At 42.7% G+C, this 24,929-nt stretch overlaps 2 protein-coding genes and 1 pseudogene across 2 annotated transcripts; 1 reads left to right on the top strand and 2 right to left on the bottom strand.

The window, feature by feature from the left end:
- Window positions 1–8,762: 8,762 nt before the first annotated feature.
- LOC130830155 (small ubiquitin-related modifier 1-like) lies at window positions 8,763–9,425 on the bottom strand. The gene has a single exon (XM_057697177.1). It carries the CDS (start codon window positions 9,292–9,294, stop codon window positions 8,989–8,991), a length of 306 nt encoding a protein of 101 aa, XP_057553160.1. The 5' UTR covers window positions 9,295–9,425; the 3' UTR covers window positions 8,763–8,988.
- On the top strand, window positions 9,293–11,296 carry LOC130829829 (centrosomal protein of 164 kDa-like; annotated as a pseudogene).
- A 6,394-nt stretch (window positions 11,297–17,690) lies between these two features.
- NDUFB4 (NADH:ubiquinone oxidoreductase subunit B4) lies at window positions 17,691–23,972 on the bottom strand. Its single transcript, XM_057697935.1, has 3 exons — window positions 23,649–23,972; window positions 19,410–19,556; window positions 17,691–17,809 (listed from the first exon to the last, which is right to left on the bottom strand). Exons 1-3 carry the CDS (start codon window positions 23,826–23,828, stop codon window positions 17,747–17,749), a joined length of 390 nt encoding a protein of 129 aa, XP_057553918.1. The 5' UTR covers window positions 23,829–23,972; the 3' UTR covers window positions 17,691–17,746.
- Window positions 23,973–24,929: the final 957 nt, after the last annotated feature.

Here is a 24,929-nt window from a genome sequence, read left to right on the forward strand (position 1 = left end):
CAGATACATTTTTGTGGAAGTTCGGCAAGAATAACATAGGAGGTGTCGGTTTTGAATCAAATATTTTCATGCTCACAGCCCCAAGAAGAGATAAATCTACTAATATTTGCTTTACACAGAAAATGCTCCAAATATCTGCCTGATTTCTCTCCAAATATATCCTTATTAAAATTGTTACCAACCTTCCCGAGTTGGTCCCCAACAAGGGTCCTTCTGCCGGTGTCGTTACAGCCAAGAGAACCAGACCAAGTTCAGTTCAGAAGCACAGGAAAGCTTTATTCTTTTTCTGTGTGTGTGTGTTTATTTTTTTTAAGCTGTTTATTGGAATATTATTGCTTTACACTCTTGTACCAGCTTTTGAGGTACACCAAAGTGAATCAGCTGTATTTATACATATATCCCCATATACCCTCCCTCCCATGACTCCCTCCCACCCTCCCTGTCTTGGCCCTCTAAGGCATCACCCATCATTGAGTTGATCTCCCTTTGTTATACAGCAACTTCCCACTAGCTATCTATTTTACAGTTGGTAGTGTATATATGTCTATGCTACTCTCTCACTTCGTTCCAGCTTCCCCTTCACTCCCGCTCTCCGCCCCCAACCCCATGTCCTCCAGTCCATTCTCTGCATCTGCATCCTTATTCTTGCCCTGTCACTGGGTTCATTAGTACCATTTTTTTTTTTTTAAGATTCCGTCTATATGAGTTAGCATACAGTATTTGTTTTTCTCTTTCTGGCTTACTTCACTCTGTATGACAGACTCTAGGTCAATCCACCTCATTACATACAGCTCCATCTCGTTCCTTTTTATGGCTGAGTAATATTCCATTGTATATATGTGCCACATCTTCTTTATCCATTCATCTGTTGATGAGCACTGAGGTTGCTTCCGTGTCCTGGCTATTGTAAATAGTGCTGCAATAAACGTTATGGTACATGTTTCTTTTGGGATCGTGGTTTTCTCTGGGTATATGACCAGTAGTGGGATTACTGGATCATGTGGTAGTTCTATTTTTAGTTTTTTAAGGACCTCCAAACTGTCTTCCATAGTGGCTGTACCAACTTACATTCCCACCAACAGTGCAGGAGAGTTCTGTTTCCTCCCTACCCTCTCCAACATTTATTGTTTCTAGATTTTTTGATGATGGCCATTCTGACTTGTGTGAGATGATACCTCATTGTGGCTTTGACTTGCATTTCTCTAATTATTAGTGATGTTGAGCATCTTTTCATGTGTTTGTTGGCCATCTGTATGTCTTCTCTGGAGAAATGTCTGTTTAGGTCTTCTGCCCATTTGTGGATTGGGTTATCTGCTTCTTTGGTATTGAGCTGCATGAGCTGCTTGTATATTTTGGGGATTAATCATTTGTCAGATGCTTTGTTGGCAAGTATTTTCTCCCATTCTGAGGATTGTCTTCTTCTCTTGTTTATAGTTTCTTTCGCTGTGCAAAAGCTTTTAAGTTTCATTAGGTCCCATTTGTTTATTCTTGATTTTATGTCCATGATTCTAGGAGGTGGGTCCAAAAGGATCTTGCTTTGATGGATGTCATAGAGTGTTCTGCCTATGTTTTCCTCTAGGAGTTTTATAGTGTCTGGCCTTACATGTAGGTCTTTAATCCATTTGGAGTTTATTTTTGTGTATGGTGTTAGGAAGTGTCTTAATTTCATTCTTTTACATGTTGCTGTCCAATTTTCCCAGGACCACTTATTGAAGAGGCTGTCTTTTTCCCATTGTATATTCGTGCCTCCTTTGTCAAAGATAAGGTGCCTATATGTGCATGGGTTTACCTCTGGGTTCTCTATTCTATTGCATTGATCTTCTTTTCTATTCTTGTGCCAGTACCATACTGTCTTGATCACTGTAGCCTTGTAGTATAGTTTGAAGTCAGGAAGCCTAATTCCACCAACTCCGTCTTTCCTTCTCAAGATGGCTTTGGCTATTCAGGGTCTTTTGCGTTTCCATACAAATCGTAAGATTTCTTGTTCTAGTTCTGTGAAAAATGCCATTGGTAATTTGATACGGATTGCATTGAATCTGTAAATTGTTTTGGGTAGTATAGTCATTTTCACAATGTTGATTCTTCCAATCCAAGAACATGGTATGTCCCTCCATCTGTTTGTATTGTCTTTGATTTCTTTTTTTTTTTTTTTTTTTTTTGTTTGTTTGTTTGTTTTGTTTTTTGGCACACGGGCTTAGTTGCTCTGTGGCATGTGGGATCTTCCTGGAGCAGGGATCGAACCTGTGTCCCCTGCATTGGCAGGCGGATTCTTAACCACTGCACCACCTAGGAAGCCCTGTCTTTGATTTCTTTCATCAGTGTCTTACAGTTTTCTGCATACAGGTCTTTTGCCTCCTTAGGCAGGTTTATTCCTAGGTATTTTTTTCTTTTTGTTGCAATGGTAAATGGGAGAGTTTCCTTAATTTCTCCTTCTGATCTTTCATTGTTAGTGTATAGGAATGCAAGAGATTTCTATGCATTAATTTTGTATCCTGCTACTTTACTAAATTCATTGATTAGTGCTAGCTGTTTTCTGGTAGAATCTTTAGGGTTTTCTGTGTATAATATCATGCCATCTGCAAAGAGTGACAATTTTACTTCTTCTTTTCCAATTTGGATTCCTTTTATTTCTTTTTCTTCTCTGATTGCTGTGGCTAACACTTCCAAAACTATGTTGAATAATAATGTTGAGAGTGGGCACCCTTGTTTTGTTCCTGTTCTTAGAGGGAATGCTTTCAGTGTTTCACCATTTAGAATGATGTTGGCTTTTGGTTTCTCATATATGGCTTTTATTATATTGAGGTAATTTCCTTCTATGCCCATTTTCTGGAGAGTTTTTATCATAAATGGATGTTGAATTTTGTCAAAAGCTTTTTCTGCATCTATTGAGATGATCCTATGGTTTTTATCCTTCAATTTGTTGATATGATGTATCACATTGATTGATTTGCGTATACTGAAGAATCCTTGCATTCCAGGGATAAACCCCACTTGATCGTGGTGTATGATCTTTTTAATGTGTTGTTGGATTCTGTTACCTAGTATTTTGTTGAGGATTTTTGCATCTATATTCATCAGTGATATTGGCCTGTAATTTTCTTTTTTTGTGACCTCTTTGCCTGGTTTTGTTATCAGGGTGGTGGTGGCCTCATAGAATGAGTTTGGGAGTGTTCCTCCTTCTACTATATTTTGGAAGAGTTTGAGAAGGATAGGTGTTAGCTCTTCTCTAAATGTTTGATAGAATTCGCCTGTGAATCCATCTGACCCTGGGCTTTTGTGTGTTGGGAGATTTTTAATCACAGTCTCAATTTCTGTACTTGTGATTGGTCTGTTCATATTTTTTATTTCTTTCTGCTTCAGTCTTGAAAGATTGTACTTTTCTAAGAATGTACCCATTTCTTCTAGGTTATCCAATTTATTGGCATATACTTTCTTGTAGTAGTCTCTCATGGTTTTTTGTATTTCTGTTGTGTCCGTTGTTACTTCTTTTTCATTTCTAATTCAGTTGATTTGCACCTTCTCCCTTTTTTTTCCTGCTGAGTCTGGCTAATGGTTTATCAATTTTGTTTATCTTCTCAAAGAACCAGCTTTTGGTTTCATTGATCTTTGCTATTCTTTCCTTCATTTCTCTTTCATTTATTTCTGATCTGATTTTTATGATTTCTTTCTTTCTGCTCACTTTGGGGTTTTTTTGTTCTTTTTCTAATTGTTTTAGGTGTAAGCTTAGGTTGTTTATTCAAGATTTTTCTTGTTTTTTAAGGTAGGACTGTATCACTATAAACTTCCCTCTTAGAACTGCTTTTGCTGTATCCCATAGGTTTTGGGTTGTTGTGTTTTCATTGTCATTTGTTTCTAGATATTTTTTGATCTTCTCTTTGATTTCTTTAGTGATTTCTTGGTTGTTTAATAGCGTATTGTTTAGCCTCCATGTGGTTGTATTTTTTGCAGTTTTTTTCCTGTAATTGATATCTAGTCTCATGGTGTTGTGGTCAGAGAAGAAGATGCTTGATATGATTTCAGTCTCCTTGAATTTACCGAGGTTTGATTTGTGACCCAAGATGTGATCTATCCTGGAAAATGTTCCATGTGCACTTGAGAAGAAAGTGTATTCTGTCATTTTTGGATGGAATGTCCTATAAATATCAATTAAGTCATGATGGTCTAATGTGTCATTTAAAGCTTGTGTGTCCTTATTTATTTTCTGTTTGGATGATCTGTCCATTGATGTAAGTGGGGTGTTCAAGTCTCCTACTATTATTGTGTTACAGTCGATGCCCCCTTTTATGGCTGTTAGCATTTGCCTTATGTATTGAGGTGCTCCTGTGTTGGGTGCATAGATATTTACAATTGTTCTGTGTTCTTCTTGAATGGATTCCTTGATCATTATGTAGTGTCCTTCCTTGTCTCTTGTAATAGTCTTTACTTTAAAGTCTAATGTGTCTGATGTGAGTATTGCTACTCCAGCTTTCTTTGGACTTCCATTTGCATGAAATATCTTTTTCCATCCCCTTACTTTCAGTCTATGTGTGTCCCTTGGTCTGAAGTGGGTTTGTTGTAGACAGCATATAGATGAGTCTTGTTTTTATATCCATTCAGCCAGTCTGTGTCTTTTGGTTGGAGCATTTAATCCATTTACATTTAAGGTGATTATTGACATGTGTGTTCTGATTACCATTTTCTTAATTGTTTTGCATTTGTTTTTTAGGTCTTTTCCTTCTCTTGTGTTTCCTGCTTAGAAAAGTTCCTTTAGCACTTGTTGTAAGGCTGGTTTGGTGGTGCTGAATTCTCTTAACTTTTGCTTGTCTGTAAAGCTTTTGATTTCTCTGTGAAATCTGAATGAGATTCTTGCTGGGTAGAGTATTCTTGGCTGTAGGTTTTTCTCTTTCAGGACTTCAGTATATCCTGCCATTTCCTTCTGGCCTGCAGAGTTTCTGCAGAAAGATCAGCTGTTATCCTTATGGGTTTTCTATTATGTCATTTGTTGATTTTCTCTTGCTGCTTTTAATATTTTTTCTTTGTGTTTAATTTTCATTAGTTTGATTAACATGTGCCTCGGTGTATTTCTCCTTGGATTTATTCTGTATGGGACTCTCAGCGCTTCTTGGACTTGATTAATTATTTCCTTTCCAATGTTGGGGAAGTTTTCCACTATAACCTCCTGAAATATTTTTTCAGATCCTTTCTTTTTTTCTTCTTCTCCTGGGATGCCTATGATTTAAATGTTGGTGAGCTTAATGTTGTCACCAAGGTCTCTGAGACTGTCTTCCATTCTTTTTATTCTTTTTTCTTTTTTGTGCTCTGTGGCAGTTATCTCCCCCATTCTATCTTCCAACTCATTTATTCGTTCTTCTGCCTCAGTTATTCTGCTGTTTATATCATCTAGAGTATTTTTAATTTCAGTTATTTTGTTGTCCATTACTGTTTGTTTGCTCTTTAATTCTTCTGAGTCCTTATTAACTGTTTCTTGTGTTTTCTCTATTTCGTTGTCGAGATTTGGGATCATCTTTGCTATCATTACTCTGAACTCTTTTTCAGGCAATTTTCCTGTTTCCTCTTCATTTATTTGGTCTTGTGGGGTTTTTTCCTGCTCCTTTGCCTGCGTGGTGTTTCTTTGTTTTCTCATTTTGTCTAATGTATAGTATTTGCTGTCTCCTTTCCCTATGCTACCTAGTAGTAATTCCTCTTGTTTCTGCCCTCTGCCCCCTGTGGTGGGGTTTGTCCAGTGTCTTCAATAGGCTTCCTGGTTGGGGGCTTGGGGTCTGGTGTCTGCTTTCCGGTGTGTGGCTCTGTGTCTTTTCTCTCTGATGAGCAGGGCCATGTCAGGTGGTGTGTTTTAGGGTATCTGTGAGGTTAATATGGCTTTAGGTAATCTGTGTGCTGATGGGTGGGTTTGTGTTCCTGTCTTGCTTGTAGTTTGGTGTGAGGTGTCCAGCACTGGCAGTTGCAGACAGTCGGACAAAGCTGGGTCTTAGACTCTGATACAGGGCTCTGTGAGAGTTCTATGCAGTTAATCTTACCTGTGTCTGAGGACTCCCTAGTAGTCTAGCATCCTGGATTCAGTGCTCCCTCCCCAGAGCCTCCTACTTGACTTCTGATGGAGTAGTCCAGACTTCAGAGGTTGCTTGTCCTGGCAATAAAGGGGTTTAAAGAAGACTCTCCAAGCCCCAGACTAATGGCAGAGTGTTGAGTCAAACAAATACCAGTTAGGTCAGGATCTTTGCAGTCCTTTCTGGTGTCCAAGGTCATCTGCTGGTGTTCAGCTGGTTTTCTGTGGGAATTATTGCGTCTTTTGATGTATTCCTGATGCATCTGTGGGGAGGGATACATTCCACGTCCTTCTACTTTGCTGCCATCTTTCAAGCTTTATTCTTTGATCAAAGAATGGAGAGATGGGAACTATCTCCATAGCACAGGGTCTCTGGGACAGGCAACAGGCCGGGCTGCTTTACAGGGTTCTCATCTGTGGAGGGAAGGATGGGCGGAGTTCTTGCCAGTCACGTGCAGTCCTGCTGCTCATGCCCTTCAGGCTGCAGCATCTCTTCACAGGGCACACAGCTGCCAGCTTGAGTTGAGGTGCCAAGCAATGCGGTTCTGCCCTGGAAACTCTAATCCTGTTTGTTAGGTGCAAGGCCTCTGCTCACTGTTCCCTCTGGGCCAGTGAAACTAGGTTAAGCACAAAAGAAGAGGTTGACCTTAAATTATCACCTAGATTCCACCTTATTTTTCCCAGGACCCCAGTGGGCTTCACCAGTGACAAAATGGCTTTTCTAATCTTCTGTTTTTATAAGGTAAGGACGTTGACTGGTAATTGTCTCAATTGTCCGAGCAGTCTCATTTCTAGTCACAGACTGGTGACATGGACCATCAGAGCAGTAGTTCCTTTTTTTGTTTTTTTTTTAAATATTTATTTGGCTGCATTGGATCTTAGCTGCCACAAGCAGGATGTTTGTTGCGGCACGCGAGGTCTTTTGTTGCAGTTGCGGTGCTCAGGCTCAGTTGCTGTGGTGCATAGGCTCTAGAGCACTCAAGCTTAGTTGCCCCATGGCATGTGGGACCTTAGTTCCCCGATCAGGGATCAAACCTGCTTCCCCTGTATTGGGAGGTAGATTATTAACTGCTGGACCACCAGGGAAGTCCCCAGAGCAGTAGCTCTTAATCAAAACCTAGAATATTGATCCTTAAATTTTAGTAGGGTTTCTTTCTTCCTTTCTTTCTTCCTTTCTTCCTTTCTTTTTTTCCTTCTTTCTTTTTCCAAATAGACTTTATTTTTTTAGAGCAGTTTTAGGTTCACAGCAGAATTGAGGAGAAGGTATAGTGATTTCCCAAATACCTTCTGCCTTTTAGTCAGGCATAGCCTACCCCATTATCAATATCCCTCACCAGAGTAGTATGTTTTGTTACAACTGATGAACCTACATTGACACAACATTATCACCAAAAGCCAATAGTTCACATTAGGGTTCACTCTTGGCATTGTACATTCTGTGGGTTTGACAAATACAATGACGTGTATCCACCGTTATAGTGTCCTACTGAGTAGTTTCACTGCCCTAAAAGTCCTCTGTGCACTGCCTATTCATCCTTCCCTTGGTTGCTTCCAGGTTACGGTCATTATGAATTAAGCTGCTATAAACATCCATATGCAAGTTTCTGTGTAGGCATAAGTTTTCAACTCCTTTTGTTGTGACTACGAAGGAGCATGATTGCTGGATCAGATAATAAAAGTATGTTTAGTTTTGTAGGAAACTGACAAATTGCCAAAGTGACCGTACCATTTTGCATTCCAACCAGAAGTGAATGAGAGTTCTTTAGTAGGGTTCTTGAAGAATTGGACAACTTGTTTCTCCTATCCAAAACTTTCCAATAGAGTTAGGCTGTGAGACTAGCAGATCTTTAAAGATCCATCCAGCTCTAACATTCTATATACCTGTGAATGTGCTAGAAAACCTAAAAGTGCACATGGGGAGGCTTTGTTCTTGAAGGTGCCATCTCTTAATGCCTCCAGGCTGGATTAGGTGTCTTTTCTCAGTATTGGTCCCCTCACAACATCAGTATTTATCCCTTTCAAAGAATGGTTAAAGATATGCCCTCTGGAGTCAGGCTGTCCAGATTTAAGTTCTATCTCAGCCCTTATTAGCTAGAGGACTCGAGCAAATTATTAACTCTCGAAATCTCATGATGATGCGATTTAAGGTACGATTTTTCTTTTTCTTTTTTTTTTTCAGTTTTTACAAATATTTTGTTTATTTTAATGAAGCTGGTACAGACAATGTCCATTTAAAACCCATATCCCAGGCCAAAAAGTACAAATAAAGTCAAAAAGAACAGTGTTCTGTTGTATACACTTCTGCATGAATAACTTTAACTGCTAATGAAAATTAGAACTTTTCTGGGATCTTCTGACAGGATTTTTCTTTCATCTTAAAATGCTTTCTCTTCAGTGAAGCCATCTTTGGAGTTAGTCATTATTCTCACCACCTCTGTCATTTTGACTCCAGCCTGATATTCCTCTTCTTTTGGTCCAGACCCTCTTAGTTTAAAAGTAGCTTCAAGTTAAGCAAAGGTCATTTTTCCACAGTTCAGTTCTCTGAAAAACTTCCATCTCCCACTGAAAGTCACAGTCCAGGAGTGAAGCAATCACATGCTAGAACTGCAGGGCCAATTGGAAAGTCATTATGAACACTCGCATCAGTCAATCTTATTTATCACAAGCCTGCAAATGCACAGTCCTGGAAAAGGCAGCCTCTCTGTGCACACGTGTAATTTTTAAAAAGGAGAGGGCGATATGAAGGGGGCTGAGGTTTGATCACCAAAAATCAGCACAATGAAAACAAACAATAATGAATAATGGGCACTAGAATTCAAATTACCAGATGTTTTAAAGAGATGGGGTGCCAGTTTTCAATTGTTTGAACACCACATTACAAAAGAACTATTTTTAAAAATAAAAAAGGATTAAGGGAAAAGAAAAAAAAATAAAAAGAATATCTAAACCGTTGAATGACCCCCTGTTTGTTCCTGATAAACTTCAATCACATCTTCTTCCTCCATTCCCAGTTCTTTTGGAGTGTGATTATCAGCAATTCTCTGACCTTCGAAGAGAAACCTGAGTGAATTCATGGGAACTCCCGGTCTTTGACAGTATGATTCTTTGAGTTTCTTGAGATGTGTCGTCATTTTCACTTTGAAGTGAATCTCACTGCTATCCTGTCCGATGACTTTGAGTTTAATATATTCTCCTTCCTTCTTATCCCCCAAGTCCTCAGTTGAAGGTTTTGCCTCCTGGTCAGACATGGTGACGGTGGCTTCCCCCGGGGTCTCCGCACAGCAGCGGCCTCGGGTAGGCAGAACCTCGCTCCGGGGTTTACAAATCCTTCTCCCTTCCCCACAGCACAACACCGCGGCTGGAGGGACTCCCGCTACGCCTCCCGATTTTTCTTTTTAAATGACACTTTTTTTTTTGACTGTGTTAGGTCTTCATTGCTGCACGTGGGCTTTCTCTGGTTGTGGCGAGCGGGGGCTACTCTTCATTGTTGTGTGTGGGCTTTTCTTTGCGGTGGCTTCTCTTGCTGTGGAGCATGGGCTCTAGGTGCACAGGCTTCAGAAGTTGTGTCTCACAGGCTCTAGAGCATGGGCTCAGTAGTTGTGGTGCTCTAGTTGTGGCGCTCATGCTTAGTTGCTCTGCGGCATGTGGGATCTTCCCGGACCGGGTATAGAACCTGTGTCCCCTGTATTGGCAGGTGGATTCTTAACCACTGCATCACCAGGGAAGTCACTTAGGGTATGGTTTTAATGATGATTTTTAAGGTATGTTGGGAGGTGTGTAAAGCCCTTACTTTTACTTGCGTTAGTGACTAGAACACAAGTAAAAGCTTAATAAATGTTGGCTGCTGTAATTGTTGTTCTGCATGTGAGTTCCTCCAAGAAGAAGCTGTATCTTCATACTAGTATCCTCAGTGCTTAACAAGTGACCTGGGCTCCATGAGTATTTGATCAATGCAGAGGAGACCTGATGGTGAGTGTCCTACTAGAATTCAGTGGGACGCAGCGGCTCCAGGAAAACAACCATCCCTAATACCTGCAGACCAACAACAGCTCATTCTCCTTGTGCCCGGTATTTGTCTCTTCTCCTAAGCTCCCTGATGGGACCAAATTGCTCTGTGCCTCTTCTTGCCCATCCAGCTTCTAATACAAAGCACCAGGATACTGAAACCCTCCATCTCCATCTACCCTCTTCCAAGCCACTCCATATAAAATAATACTACTCTTTGATGCTGTCTCCATCTCACATAAAAAACAAAACCTTCTTTAGAAAACTTTGTTTTTAACTGATGTGAAGAATGTAAGTAGAAAAAAGTGCTTAACTGTGCAAATGTAGTTTCAAGAGATGTCCCCTCTCACCTTCTCCTCCTACCTGCAACAATTTTACATCAGATTGCAGTTCTTGACAGTGACAGTTCCAAATCCTGCCCCCTTCCTCACATCGGCCCAACCCCGAGTCCCACCCTCCCCAACGAGGTCCACTACCTGAGCAGCTCCCTGCAGCAAATCAGCAGCCAGCTTAACAGTGTCCTCAGCATTCTGGGCTCCCTCAACACCCAGCCACCGCTGCCCCTCTTCACCTCCATGCCCGCGCTGCTCCTCCACCCCACCCCCGGCCTCCAGAAGCACCCCCACTCCCTCATACCCCTCCCTGGCTCAGGTCTCAGCCTCATCCCCAGCTCTACCCACGTCCACTCAGTGGGCCCAGGACCTGGGTCTGGGACCTAGGCTCTCCTCCTCCGTGGATGACTTCCTGGTGCAGAAATGGCACAAGTATTTTCCAACTGGCATCCCATTCCTTAGCAGCGGCCCTGCCCCCCTGGAAAACAGGCTGGGGTACGTGTCTGCCAGTGAGCAGCTCCACCTCATGCAGAGTCCCCATTCCAAAGCCCCCGAGGTGGGCAGCACCAACTTCCAGGACGTGATCGAGGATAACCAAAAGTGGCTAGAACATGACAAGAATGACCCCGAGTCACATATCTTCTCCTCGGTGCCCAAGCCAACGGCCAGTTCTGGCCTCCTGCAGCTGGGACCGGATGAGAACAGACTGAAGGTGTATCGCTACGGAGGCCTGAGCCCTGAGCCGGGGGGCAGCCTGTCCTCTCCTGCACCCAGACCAAGTGCCCGAGTTGCTGCCTACACTTTACTGCCTCTGATAAAGCATCCTCCTGTCCCCTGTGCTGCTCACCTCCCTCAGAACTTAGAGGAAACACGGGAGACCTGGGGAAAAGTGTGGTATGATCAGAAACAGTAAGCCGCCCCCTAAGGCCGGGTACCATATCTCAGGCTGCCCTTTGTGACTCCTGCGTGAACAACACTGATGTGGGGCCGCTGAGGGGCAGCGAGGGCAGGGGCACCTTCAGGAGGAAGGGGTGGCACTGCAGGAGCTGCCTCCTTCAGAAGCCAGGGGACTCCTTTGGGGTGGAGTTTGTCTCTTGGACCTGCAGGGCCTGCTCGGCGCTCCCAGGGTCACGTGTGTGCTCCTTAATTTGCCAGACCAAAGGCCCGCCACGTGTCTGTACCCTGGGACCAGGCCCCATCTCTCTAAACCTCAGCCATATAGAGATCAGATGCTTTTAATGCCCCCTTCCTCGAGTGCACTCTCTCTTCTTTTGACTCTCTCAGAATTTGGCCCAGAGCTCTGCAGGAGGTTGCTGGAGGCTGGCCCCAGAAGTTTTGCCACCTGTCTTCCCTCTGCCGGCCCTGGGCTTTCCTCAGGGGCTGTCCTCAGGAGCACTCCCTTCCTCTTCCCTGGGGCTCCTCCCTCGAGCATCCTAGCTAGATCCTCAGGTCTCAAGCACCCAACTTTCAGGAAGCCAACAAGCCATAGGAAAAGACTGGGATGGCTTCTGGTCCTCATCTTGGTTTTCTCTTCCTGGGCCACCTACATGGGTTGTTTTCATCTATCTTTTCCACCTGTGCCACCCCTCCGCCTCCCCCTGCTGTCCCCTCTCAGAGCTTGGAGACTTGCTCTGAAGGAGGTGAGAGGCCTGGCCTTGGCACAGCACCCTGCAGCCCCATCAGCGGGTTCTGCAGGGGGACATGCAGGGGATGCTCAACATCTGCCCCACTGTGAAAAATAAAATGCCCCCATTTTTCTTGTCTTGAAAGCTATGGGGTTGCCCTTGCCTCTCCAATGCGTCAAAAGCAACTCTCCACCATCCCACCCCTCGTTTCTTTGTCACGGGATAAGAAACTAAGACCCCGTTAGCTTGTTTAACCCCAGATACTTTCTTGACATCTGTCTACCACATAAAACATCCATTTTGTTATCTGGTGCATTCTGTGTGCTTTGGGAATAGCTCACGTGTTACAGCCAGCTCTGGTGACAATCTTGTGTTTTCTACATCAATGAAATCTCTGCAGGTCCATTTGCTTAAAAGAGAGAGAGAGATTGCAGTCCTTGAATCCCTCCTGTAATAATTTCTGGAGCTGCCTCAGCCAAGTTGCCTCTTTCCGCCACCCCCCAAGATTTTTCCAGAGCCTAATTATTAAATAAAAGATGAATGGTTTAAATGCAATTGGTGATAAGTAAAGAATTGACTTTAATCTGATAAGATGATACTCCTTGTGATTATGGGGGAAATGAATTTGAACTCTAGTGCAGGTTTGCTCCAGAAATCTTGGCTGTTTCACCAGCCAGCCATCTGCAGGGACATTCAGAGATCGAATGTCAGACTCTCAAGTTGACTTTAATCCTATAAATCCTGAAACTTGGCTATAAGATTGATGCTTTCTGCACCTTCTTGGAATGATGAAGAGCCTCTAGGCAGATGACATTGCTCACTGCGTCTCCAGTGGGTATCAGCAGAAAGAGTCATCTCTAGCTCAGCTAGAGAAATGGCAGTAAACAAGGCAGCCAGAGAGGGAAGACGTATTACAATCATAGGTACAAATGGGTCCTGTGATAGAAATATGATAAAATTCTATTTGTTCACACAAAGGTAGAAAGTGGCAGTGGAAACTTTGAAAATTCAGAATCTTTTAATGTATTTATAACATTTTCCCTAATTTTAAAGCACTGTTCATATTTTAAAATCACACATATTTGATCAAGACAGTTTCTCATTCAGATCTCAAATCTCTTCAAATACCCCATTAATGATCCTGAAGAATGTAGAGATAATCAATACCCTGTATCTTTCCCAAAGATACATGTGTGCCAAGAATGAGGAAGAATAAAAAGAAAAATAAACCAGGGACTGAACCTGATGGGATTTTGATCAGAGCATGAATAATCTTTTTCTTCACACAGGATCCATAATAAAGGGTAAAAAGACGTAGTACTTAAACAAACCAGCCTGTTAGAGAAGCAATATTGTTCCAAAGAGAGGAAGGGATGTCATACAAGGATAAGGAATTATTAAGAAGACTGGCTTGTGGGAAGACATTCGGGAACCTTTTTGAAACCTTGAAAATGTTGAAGTATGTGGGCCGAGCGATGGGATTCAGAATGTCCTGCTTGAGCAGTGGAGGAACTGAGGGTGCGGGGCGTGGAGACTAATATCACCCTGTTTGGTCCTGAGGGATGGCTGGTTAGCCAAAGACGGGTAAGATTCCTCAGAGGAGGAACAACCTAAGACAGGCACAGCCGCAGAGGGGCCAACAGGGGTGGTGCATAGAACCTTCCTTATATCACCGTGTTTGGCCCTGGAGGATGACTGGTTAGCCAGAGACGGGTAAGATTCCTCAAGGGAGGAACAACCTAAGACAGGCACAGTCGCAGAGGGGCCAACACGGGTGGGGCACAGACCCCCAATATCTGAGAGAGGTCTCCTGCCCCCAGGGCTGTTTTGCTCTCCACCCCCAGCTCAAATCCACACCTGCTCAACTCGGACCCAGGAAGTAAACAAAGATAATTGCCTCAATCATGTGAGGCCTTTGACTGTTTATGAGTGTAACCTGAGAATGTTAGCCCACGAACTCAATAAAAGCAGCCTGGGATGAGTCAGCGGGGCTCTTGATCCGAGAGGTCTTGAGCCCCCCGGTCCCACTTTTCTCTTCAGTCTGTGTCTGTGTCTTCTTCAAGCTTGCGGCACCCGTCACTCGCCTCGAGTCACCGAGCTGGTCTCGGCACTGGCTTCTCATGCTTGTGCATAAAGGGGAACTAATAGAGATGACATATTTATACTTTCACAAAGCTTTCGACAAGTTCACATCTAAATGAGTCATCCTGAGATTGGCAAGGGCTGCTTTGTTCTGCACTTAGAGCTGTCTCAAAAATTGAAAATAATTTCTGGCCTAAAGTTTTACAACAGCCTGGTTACTGGTCATCCTTCAGCCTCTCCTACCCCACGATGTTCCTCCAGGATCCAGAATGATCTTCCAGGGGTGCAAATCAGCAAGCTACTTCTGCTCAGCTCCTTCAAAGGCTCCTACTATCATCGGGTTGAAGTCTAAATTCCTTACCTGTGATAAAGGCTTTATGACCTTGCTCCTGGTTACCTGCCTCAGTAGACACCTGTCATTTTTTGGATGCTCATCATTTGAACCACTTTCTTATGTTTGGGAATTCCTTACCTGCTTTAAAGCTGTTTTAGAGCTGAACATACTACACGTTTGCTTTTTCAGTCTCCCCTGCAGCTAGAACTCACACATATAACCTAGGCTCAGCCAATCATATGCCCTGGACTCAGTAGCAAGTGATGGGACGTTACCGGTATCCTTGAGGAACTCTTTCCAGTGGCTGACCTTGTAACAAACTTGCGTTCTCAGGCCAACAGAGGCAGCTTACCAGCGTGGGCTTCTGTGCCCAGTGCCCAGGGCTAGCAGCATCAGTCAGACACACGACAGCACTGAACGCTCAGGTGAGGTGGTAACTGGTGTTATCACCGGACCACTTCTGAGTGTGATTTGGGGCACTGTTCATGATGATAAAAAAATCTTTTGAAATTGTTTAAATGCTTCAGAACACATTCCTCAATAATTCCCAATGTTAAAAATGTGTTTAAAAAATTCTGCTTATGCCCCTCTGGGTACTGCCTTCTTTGAAAGTTTAGGCACAAAAGATATACCGTAAATGTTTTTCCTGTTACTGAGGTGTACTAGAACAACTCTTGAGGAAAGAAGACTGGTAAAATCAAGGATTAATATCTTTAATTTACCTTGTTTATGTCTTAAAATTATTAAGAAAAAAAGACATTTTACATCAGAAAAATTGGGCAGTGGATTTAAGCAAGCAAATAACAAAATAAAGATAAATGGACAAAAATATATGAAAAAGTTACACTTCAATAATAAATGAAATGCAAATTAAAACATTTTCATTAATTAGGTTTAAAAATGATAGTAAACACTCACTGAGACCTGAATGTGTGCCACAGTTCTAAATATTTTACAGGTAATAACTCATTAAACAATGAGTTTAATAAGTTTTACTAGTTTATCCATTTTAAAGATAAGGAAACACAGAATTTAAATACATTCGAGGTCACTTCACCAGTAAGTAGCAGAGCAGGGATATAAAGGTAAGGAGGTCAGGCAGGGGTGAAAGTTCCAACTCTCACCACATGGTTGATTCTCCAGGCAGCTAGTCCCCATCCTTAGGTGGGGTCCAAAAGTCACCTCATTAACATAACAAAAGATATCTTTATCTGTTTCATCCCTTAGGAAATCCCAAGAGTTTTAGGAGCTCTGTGCCCAAAACAAAGACCAAATATAAATTATAAATCATAGTATAACAGGATTTCACTTTAATTGAAGCTAGGATTATCTCCTGGCCACTTGGGGCTTCTTGTACCCTGGAAGCAGTAGACAAAAAGAAAAAAAAAGGTTTTCATACCCGTAGCACTAAGTGACCTCGATTACAAGGAGCTAGAGTTGCTGCTACACAATGGGGGCAGAAGGGGTTATGCCTGGTACCCCAGCGATTCATTGGCTCATCTTGGTGCTTCCAAGCCCAGCGATGACTGTAAACAGGCAGTTGCTGCACGAAGGCCTGATGGTGCTAGAGTAACTAAGGTTCTGGCCTTTGGAAATGAAGGTCCTGGTGACTCAGGCAAGCAACCTAAACCTGCTAAAGTGATGGCCAAGGGAAGGGAAATCTAGAGAGCATGGTGGGGGGAAATGATGATTATCAGCTAGGGCCTCAAACCAGTCGCAACTCTACAGAATGTAGTTTGTTCCACTAGCCCCCCGTGAGACTGTATCTAACTGCACCCTGAATGACACATTCAATGTGGCACAGATCCAAGCAGTACATGGAGTGGGTGAAGAAATCGTATAACTCTTGGGCCTGCCTCACTTCCTCTTGGCCCATCTTTTTACTCCATCTGCTGCTGCAGCTCTCAGCTACCTGCAGGTGTCACCTGACAGTACTGCACCTCAGCTGCACAGTACACCACCTGCTTTCTGCCCTAAGCTTCCTCCCTCCCCCATGAGATGCCTGTAAGAACCCAGTCAGCCAGTCTGAGGCATGCCCATACCTGGAAGGACACGGGAGTTAACTGCATGAGACAACTCTGGACCAAGAGGGAGAGGAACTAGTAGGTAAATACTCACTTCTTTCATGTCTGGGGTGAAAATTCTGTGTCCATTCCACAGGGCTCCTCAGAAGGCCCCTGTGGGAATTAAGCCCAATACCCTCAGAGGCAACGGGCCAAGACACAGTTGATGGGTTTTCCCTCAACCTGTTTCACTCTTAGCAGTCTCCCACTTGTTCTTTTAGATCACTTCCTAACAAACTATCTACATACAAGCTCTTCTCTCCGGCTCTGCATTTTGGGGTGCTCCAGGCTCATATAAGGATCGAATTAGAGAACAGTTGTGACTATGCTTTGAAAGTTAAAGCCAACATACCCGTGTAAGCCAGCCTCACAGAGCACGCTGTTCCTCCCACAGCACTTGATTTTACTTTGTCTTCATAGATGAAATTGTCACCTTGCTGTTTCAAGACTGAACTACAAAGCATGGTGTAGCTTTTAATGAGCAATACTCTTGTTACTTCATTTTCATCTTTATGACCTAGTAGGCATTACTATCTCCATGCCACAGATGAGGAAATGGGGGCCTGGTATTTCAGCTGCTAAGCTCAGGCTAAGATTCTAGCCCAGATCTGACCTCCAAAGCCCATACTCTACACCATTTTATTCTTCAGCATGGCCTCCACCCTCCCAGTCTTCTCACCCAACAGCGGCCCCCAATCTAGCCAGAGCCAACATACCTTGCCCTTTCGTGCTCCTGTTTTGCTCGGTCAGCCCCTGTGATCTTCAGAGCCTAAATCAAATGCTTCTTCATCAGCCTGCCTACATCACCTTCCTGAATTGCTATTTTCTTTTTTTTAAACCACAGAGTTGTAACTGTTCTGCTGTATTTACCACTGGGGCTGGAACTAGATGAGAACTTAGCTCTTAAGTAACTTATGTAATAAGTTATGTACCAGGTATGTAATAAGCACTCAAATAATAACTACTGAATAAGCAGTTATCAGCGTGTGTACTCCTTAAGCACAGGGCCTAAGTTTGTCCTACTGAAGGCTGTACTCTTAGCACCACAGCACAATGCCTGGCTCATAGTAGACACTCGTTTGTTGAATGACTAAATGAATGAATATGAATATGTTTCCTCATTAAACTGTGAACTCTCACAAAGCAGGGATTCTACATGTCCAGCAAATGTTTGTTCAAAGTAATATTAAGAAAGAAAAACTATTTAATGATTAATAGATTTATTTAAACAATAGTACATATAGTCATCATTGTCAGACTTAATATGAGATCTTAAATGTTCGATCCAATTTTCCTTCCTGGATAAGTTTTTCTTTCCTATCCTGTATAGGCAGGAAAAAAAAAAAAAAAAAAAAAAAACATTAAAAACAATGCATCCTGGCACAATTCATGATGTAACTCTGAAAAATAGGAATGAAACACTCCCAACCTAATTCCAATCCCCCACTGTCTAAAGCCTACAAAGTATGAGTGAAGAAGCAATAATCTGAAGAAATAAAGGGACAATAAGAAAACACTCCTATTGAAAAATATCTGTATCTCAGTAAGTAGAGTTATATTACCCCACTAAATAGAATACACTGAAAGCAAAGTGCAAATATCAATACCTTCTAGGTAAATGTGGCCTACCTTTCTGTTAAGTGATAATTTATCAGGTAATCAAAATATATATGCTCTGGACTTCCTAGGTGGCGCAGTGGGTAAGAATCTGCCTGCCAATGCAGGGGACACAGGTTTGATCCTTGCCCCAGGAAGATACCACATGCCACGGAGCAACTAAGCCCGTGCACCACAACTATTGAGCCTGCGCTCTAGAGCCCGTGAGCCACAACTATTGAGCCCATGTGCCGCAACTACTGAAGCCCATGCACCTGGAGCCCATGCTCTGCAACAAGAGAGGCCACCACAATGAGAAGCCTGCACACCACAAGGAGGAGTAGCCCCCACTCGCCGCAACTAGAGAAAGCTCGTGCGCAGCAACAAAGACCCAACACAGCCAATAAATAAACAAATAAATTTATAAAAAACAAACAAACAAACAAAAAATATATATATATATGCTCTAACAGGAAAGTGGATTGGCTGGTTTCCGGCAGACCTACATGGGTGGGCTCCAGTGCAGATGGCGACATAAGGCCTGAGGGCTGGGATTGGAGATCTAGTATCAGAGTGGTCTAGTGTCAAAGACAAGCTCGGCTTTCTGTGCAATCACATACCCAGGCCTCTGATGGCAGTGATTCCACCACAGGCAGCTTTTGTTTTTCCGTTGTTGGGGTATTAATATGTTTTAATATTAATTCACAAAATGTGACCAACGTAACTAGAATTCATGCAGACAGGGAACATACTAAATGATATATGTACTCTGCTAATACTTAACCCAAAAAACATCTCTTTTAAAAACAAACAAAATTAAGAAAAAAAGAAATATAAAAATTTGCAGGATAACATCTAAAGATTAACAGAATAGAAAAGTTTAACTTCTGCACATCTAATGAGAAAAAAGAAATTAACTTTTTAAGTTATTTCTATATTCTCTTGCTTACTACACATAATATAATTTCCTTACCTCATCTAAAACACATCAGGGAAAACTGTTTCTTGAGCTAAGTTCAAGTCTTAGATATTTAAAGTAACCAGTTCATCACTTTAAATTCTAGAGCAGCCATTAAATTAAATTTGAAAGACCCAGAAACAATGGTTTTTAAGAAAGCATATTTCTATATGAGTTGAAATGACAAAGCAATAAAACTATACATATAATTGAAACTTCCTGTTTTAACTCAGCTGGAAAGGAATAAAGATAAGAGAGGAACTAAAGGAAGAACAGAAAGCCAAGACGGGAATTAACAAGAGAGAGAGCTACAGCCAGCACAGAGGGAACCTATCACACAGATACCAAACACAGGTCCTAATACTTACTCTGTCAGTTTTGAAAACGTAATACCAGAAGAAGAGGGGGCCAATTCCAAACAGAGCTCCTAAGAGCGAGGTCTTGGGAGTGGGTCTGAAATTGGGATAGATATTTGCTGATCTTGCGTAGGTCCAACGAATCAAGGCAGGATCTTCCTAAAAGGAATGAAAACAAAAGATACAGGAAATTAGGTTCTACAGTGAGAAACAATCTCATCAGGATGTTTGTGGAGGAGCACAAGTGATGCCCTTTATTCTCTTCTACAGTTAAGGGTATACCCCAAATATTCCTAAATAGCTTCAGAGAAGATCTTTCACTTCTAGTATTTGTTGAATAATTCTCTGATGATCCTGTTCAGAATTTAAAAGACTCATATCGTCCTTCAGCTTCCTATTTATTTAAGATTTAAGAATCCTAATCATTTTAAGCTGTCAGCGAAGGCACTTTTCTTAAAATCATTTTTTTTTTACTTCACTGTCTTTCTTGAAGTACTACCAACAGAACTACACAGTATTTCTCCAATGAAGACAGATTTCACATGCTCTATCATGCTGTGAACTTTGTTTCCAGGACCCTTTCTAATGCTATGCCCACACTGGTCTTTCCAGGCTACAAATAAACTGCAGGGAGAGGAAGACTAAGGTAGGCTAACTCTGAACTTTACATTTTTTAAGCTGACTTAGCTGGTATTTTAAAAGCAAAATTATTACATTTCACACTATTAAAATAGTTTTTTGAAAGGACAAGGCTGTTAAAGAAAAGCAGACTGTCTTGGTTAAGAAAAAAAGTAACTGTCAATTTTAATACATTTATACTAGAATAACTATGTAAGAATAGCAGATCTACCCCAAAGACATGATTAAATTTAATTAGCTAAATCCCCTAATGATTTTACAAAATTATTTGCTCCGATTAACTGATGGACAGATAAAAAGCAGCAAATGAAATCAGCTCTAAAACTTTAATTCTAAGCAATAAGGAGAACGTTCAAGGTCTTAACTAACATCAAGAAGTCATGATTGGTGGGACATAAATAATTAAACTGGATCCTACACAGTAACATTTTAAATCAAACTGTTTGCAGAGATAGTAAAAAAGGTGAAGACATGAGACACAGGTTCAAGGGGACGTTTGAGCTCTATACCTGAAAGGATAAATACATCTATACTTGTATCTATCCATTCCTGCTATTAATGTATTTGAATGACTCTCTCATGACAAAATTCTCTACCAGTCATCTCTCTACACTTTAATATCTGCCAGATCTGTCTTCCAGAAACAGACATTTCATTTCATAAAACTACCAATAGCCCCATGACCATAGTTCACTGAATGAGGTACTGCTGTTGAAAGAGGTTCCAAAACACACGCCACGGGAGACCGTTCTCCTTCTTTGACACCACCCAACATCCAAAGGACTACGGGCAGCATCTGACATAGTGAACACCCTTTCTTGAAATCATTTCTTCCCTTGGCTTCCAGGACACACAGCAGCTTGGCTTTCCTCCTAACTCTCTGGCCACTCCCTCTTAGTCTCTTTCGCTCCCTTCCTCCTTATCTCCCCAATCTCTCAATATTGGACCTCAGACCCTCTGGGTCTTTCCTATATGCATTCACTCCCTCGATAATCTCTAGTCACATGGCTTTAAATATCCATCTACAGGCTGATGACTCCCCAAAACTAAGCCTCCAGCCCTAGACCTCTACCCTGAACTGCAGACATAATATCCCACTCCCTGTTCAATGCTGACATATTGACTAACTGGCAAATGTGACGCCAAATGTGATGTATCCCAAACTGATTTGCCAATATGCCATTCCACCTTCATCCCTGATCCTTTCACACTCTTCTGTCTTGGTAAAAGGCAACTTCATTCTTCACTTCAGTCAAAGACCTTGGAGTTATCCTTGAGTCCTCTCTTTCTCTTACTCCACATATCCAATCTGCCAGCTAACCCAATTGGCTCTGTTTTCAATACATAACCAGAACTGACCACTCCTTACCAACTCCACTGCCACCACCCTCGTAGCCACCACCAACTAAGAAATCAGATTACAGCAAAAGGCTCCTAACCAGTCTCTCTGCCTGCTCCTGCTTTTGCTCCCCCATCGTCTCTTTTCAACTAAGAAGCCAGAGGTGCTGTTAAAACGTAAGTCCCGATTACGGGACACCCAACTCAGAAAAGTCCTTTCAATGGTCTACCAGACCTGGTATGATCTAGTCCCAGGCACCTTTCCCATCTCATCTCTTCCTACTCTGCCCTCACCCTTCCCCATGTTAGTCACAATGGTCTTCGGTATTTGGGGGATTCACCAGGCATACTCCTGTCAAAGGACCCTTGTACTTGCTGTCCCCTCTGCCTAAAATGCTCCTTTCCCAGAGAGCTCAGTGGCTAGCTCCCTCCCCTCAGTTCTCTGACATCTTCAATGTCACCTTCCAAGTGAGGCCTTTCCGGAGCCTTTCTAAAACTGCAGCTGCTCTCCCTCCCTACTACTTACACACACTCCTAATCCCCTACCTGGCTTTATTTTTCTTATCACTTACCACTACCTAGCATGCTAAACGACTTAATTTTTTAACTTTTGTCTTCCCTCTGGAAAGAAAGCTTTATGAGGACAGGAGTCTTTGCCTGTTTTGTTCTCCCCTGTTACCGCAGCACCTAAAAGAGGGCTTGGCACATCACAGACCCTGAACAGTTATTTATTCATGAAATGAATCATTCTTAGAGATTAGGCAAAGAATTTCCATTTATTGCTCCATAGATAATTGTCAGGCACTCATTTACTTAACAGAACAACCAATGAGGCTGGAATTAAACCTCCGTTTTACACGGCAAAATTATAACTGCCCTGGGTCACAGAACTGGAAAAGAGAAAATCTGGAGTTTAAAACCTCAGCTCTGTCTGACTCAAAGTCTCTCTCTCTCTCTTTTTTTTTAAAACTACATTGTACTATCTGGCACATCAAACCCAATCATGTATGTATATAATGAACGTCTCTCTCCGCACCTTCTTCCAAGTAAATGAGGTTCTGGATGGAGACAATACAGCCAAAAGGTTAAGAAGATGCTTTGGGTTACACAGACTACAGTTCAAACTCTGCTCTAACACTTGCTAACGGATATCACTCTATGACATACTTGTCTTTCACATGTAGTCTTTCTCATCTGTAAAATGGGGATAGTGATAGAGCTTAACTCTTTGAATAGCTGTGATATTTGAATATCATTCAGAAAGAGTTTCAATAGTGCCTGGCACATTGGAAATTTCCTTCAGTCCTCACAACTTCCTAAAATTCCTACAGAACACCAGTGCAACTGTTGGGAAAAGTCTTTTTTTTTTTAGTATCATACTTGACATATTTAAACAGCTCTTGTACAGAAAATTATCTAAAGGCACTCTTCTTAAATAATAATAGCTATCAGCTTCCTGGGAATGTATCATGCGCCATAAGTGTTATACAGACTATCTCATTTAACCTCACAACAATTCTATGAAGAATGTACTACCATTTCCATATATGAAAATTAGAAAACTAAGGTTCAGGGGGTTAGGAATATTGCACAAAGTCACATAGTTTGCCAGTACGTAGTGCCTTGGCCTCTGACTCCAAAGCCCAAAGCTCCAGCAAGCTGTAGTGTGTTTGGGTCTTTAAAAGATATACACTGAAAAATCACGATATTCCCATCAGAAGGTAGTAGTAATTGCTATCATTGTGAACTGAACAGTGGAAAACAGCTTAAAAAAAAAAATACACGCTTCACCCCACCCCCACCCCCCTCCCACCCCGCTCCCCGCCCCCGACACACACACATTTTCTGAACATTCATCACAAGCCATTCACTGTACTGGCAGGTCACATGCCTTATCTCATTTAATCCTCCTAAAAGCCTCATAAGATAGGAAGTACTATATGATTCCCATTTTCCAGGAAAACCGAGGCTAAGCAGCAGAGTTGAACAACTTTTTCAAGATTACTCTGGAGGGAAGTGACCAAGCCGGGACTCACCCCCAGGCAGGTGTGCATCCAGAACCCGTCCTCCAGACCACCAAGCCCTCTGCCCAAGGTCAAAGAGCTCATGACCTGGCCTGCCCTCTGGGCCTGGAAGAGGGCCCACGTCTAAAATACTCTTCGGGGACGGCGGCCACCCGCGGTAGGGTCCTCCGTGACAAGCCTGGGCTGCCCAGCAGGACGGGACCGTCCCGACTCCGGCCCCTGGGTTCCCACCCGCTCACCCCTCACTCACAATAACCCCTCGGCGGCCGGGGTCGTTGTACTGAACCAGGTACTCCCGTTTAAGCCGGGATCTTATGGCCAACCGCTCGGCTTGTGCCTTCCGGGTTTCCGGAGATATGTCGTATTCAGCTGGGTCGAGGGTGGCGGGCAGGGTGGCCAGTCGCGACGGCTTGTACTCGGGGAACGACATCTTGGCGCCCCCGGCGCACAACTGCGCCTGCGCGGTCCGAGGCCCGCCCTCTTCGGTGTGACCTTCGTCCAGAGGCAGTGCGCCTGCGCGTTAGCCGGTGGTGGACGATGAAGTTTAGCAAGTTCAGCTTCTTTCCTCAACCTTCCTCAGCGTCCTGGCCCCATAGTGGCGGTCTGCGCAGGCGCAAGGTGCTTTCCTCGCCTTCCCCACCCCCTCCTCTCTCTCCTACCCGCCTCCAAACCTGTCCCATGTTGCGCCTTCCTAGCAGCCTTATCTGTGCTGACATACGGAGCTTATTATGTGTCGCTGAGCTGGCAGAGACGGAAAATGGGGTTGACTGTGGAATTCTCATTCAGTGTGGGATCATCTCTGTGACCCGGGACCAGTCACAACTTCTTGGAGTTTCCTCTCCCTTATCCTGGAGATGATGACCCCTATTCTATCCACCTAGCAAAACTGTTGTGAGGATTAAAATAAGTAATTAATAGATGCCAACATACTTTGCAAAACACAATTTCGTATCCAAGAAAAAGAAAATTACCTTTTCTGTGCGTTACCATATTAGATCCATACAGCGTAAGCAGAAAAGTGTTTTTCGTTGACCTAAAACAATGTTTAATAGGAGAATGATGTTAGAAAGTGTTCCCTGCCTAACTGTAGGTCAGGGGAAAAAATGGTATGAATAAACCTCGCAAAGAAACAATATCTTAGTTAAAATACTAAAATCTCTTACGTAAAACCCCTAGCACTCTTCAGGTGCTAAGAATAAAAAACATCCTTAGAGATATGATGTGAAAACAAGCATAAAAACAAGTGTCTTGCTGTGAAAGATGATTTGGGGGGAAAAGAAGGGCAACCTAAAAGGAAACGTTCTCCATCCCTACTGTCCTTCTCCTTTCCCCCCTATCACCTGAGAAAAAGGGCGACTTCAGGTTGTATGGCAGAGTCTTTGGGTACCAATCAGATACTCCTTAGGGGAAAACATGTAAACAGTATTTCCATAACTGAGGCAGGGAAAGCTGGATCAGCTTGTGTGAAACGTCTGGGGACACTAGGTATGTTGGGAGATGGTTGCTAGGCAGAGAAGGGACCTAGAACGTG

The sequence above is a fragment of the Hippopotamus amphibius genome, chromosome 10, assembly GCF_030028045.1.
Source record: "Hippopotamus amphibius kiboko isolate mHipAmp2 chromosome 10, mHipAmp2.hap2, whole genome shotgun sequence".
NCBI classification, from domain to species: domain Eukaryota; kingdom Metazoa; phylum Chordata; class Mammalia; order Artiodactyla; family Hippopotamidae; genus Hippopotamus; species Hippopotamus amphibius.

What these genes read in the sequence shown, in the direction of transcription:
- NDUFB4 (XM_057697935.1), bottom strand. Translation starts at nt 23,828, where the DNA reads ATGTCGTTCCCCGAGTACAAGCCGTCGCGACTGGCCACCCTGCCCGCC. An exon ending in CCGGCCGCCGAGGGGTTATT is followed by an intron (nt 19,557 to 23,648) that starts GTGAGTGAGGGG and finishes CATTCCTTTTAG; the next exon opens with GAAGATCCTGCCTTGATTCG. An exon ending in ACGTTTTCAAAACTGACAGA is followed by an intron (nt 17,810 to 19,409) that starts GTAAGTATTAGG and finishes CTGCCTATACAG; the next exon opens with GATAGGAAAGAAAAACTTAT.
- LOC130830155 (XM_057697177.1), bottom strand. Translation starts at nt 9,294, where the DNA reads ATGTCTGACCAGGAGGCAAAACCTTCAACTGAGGACTTGGGGGATAAG.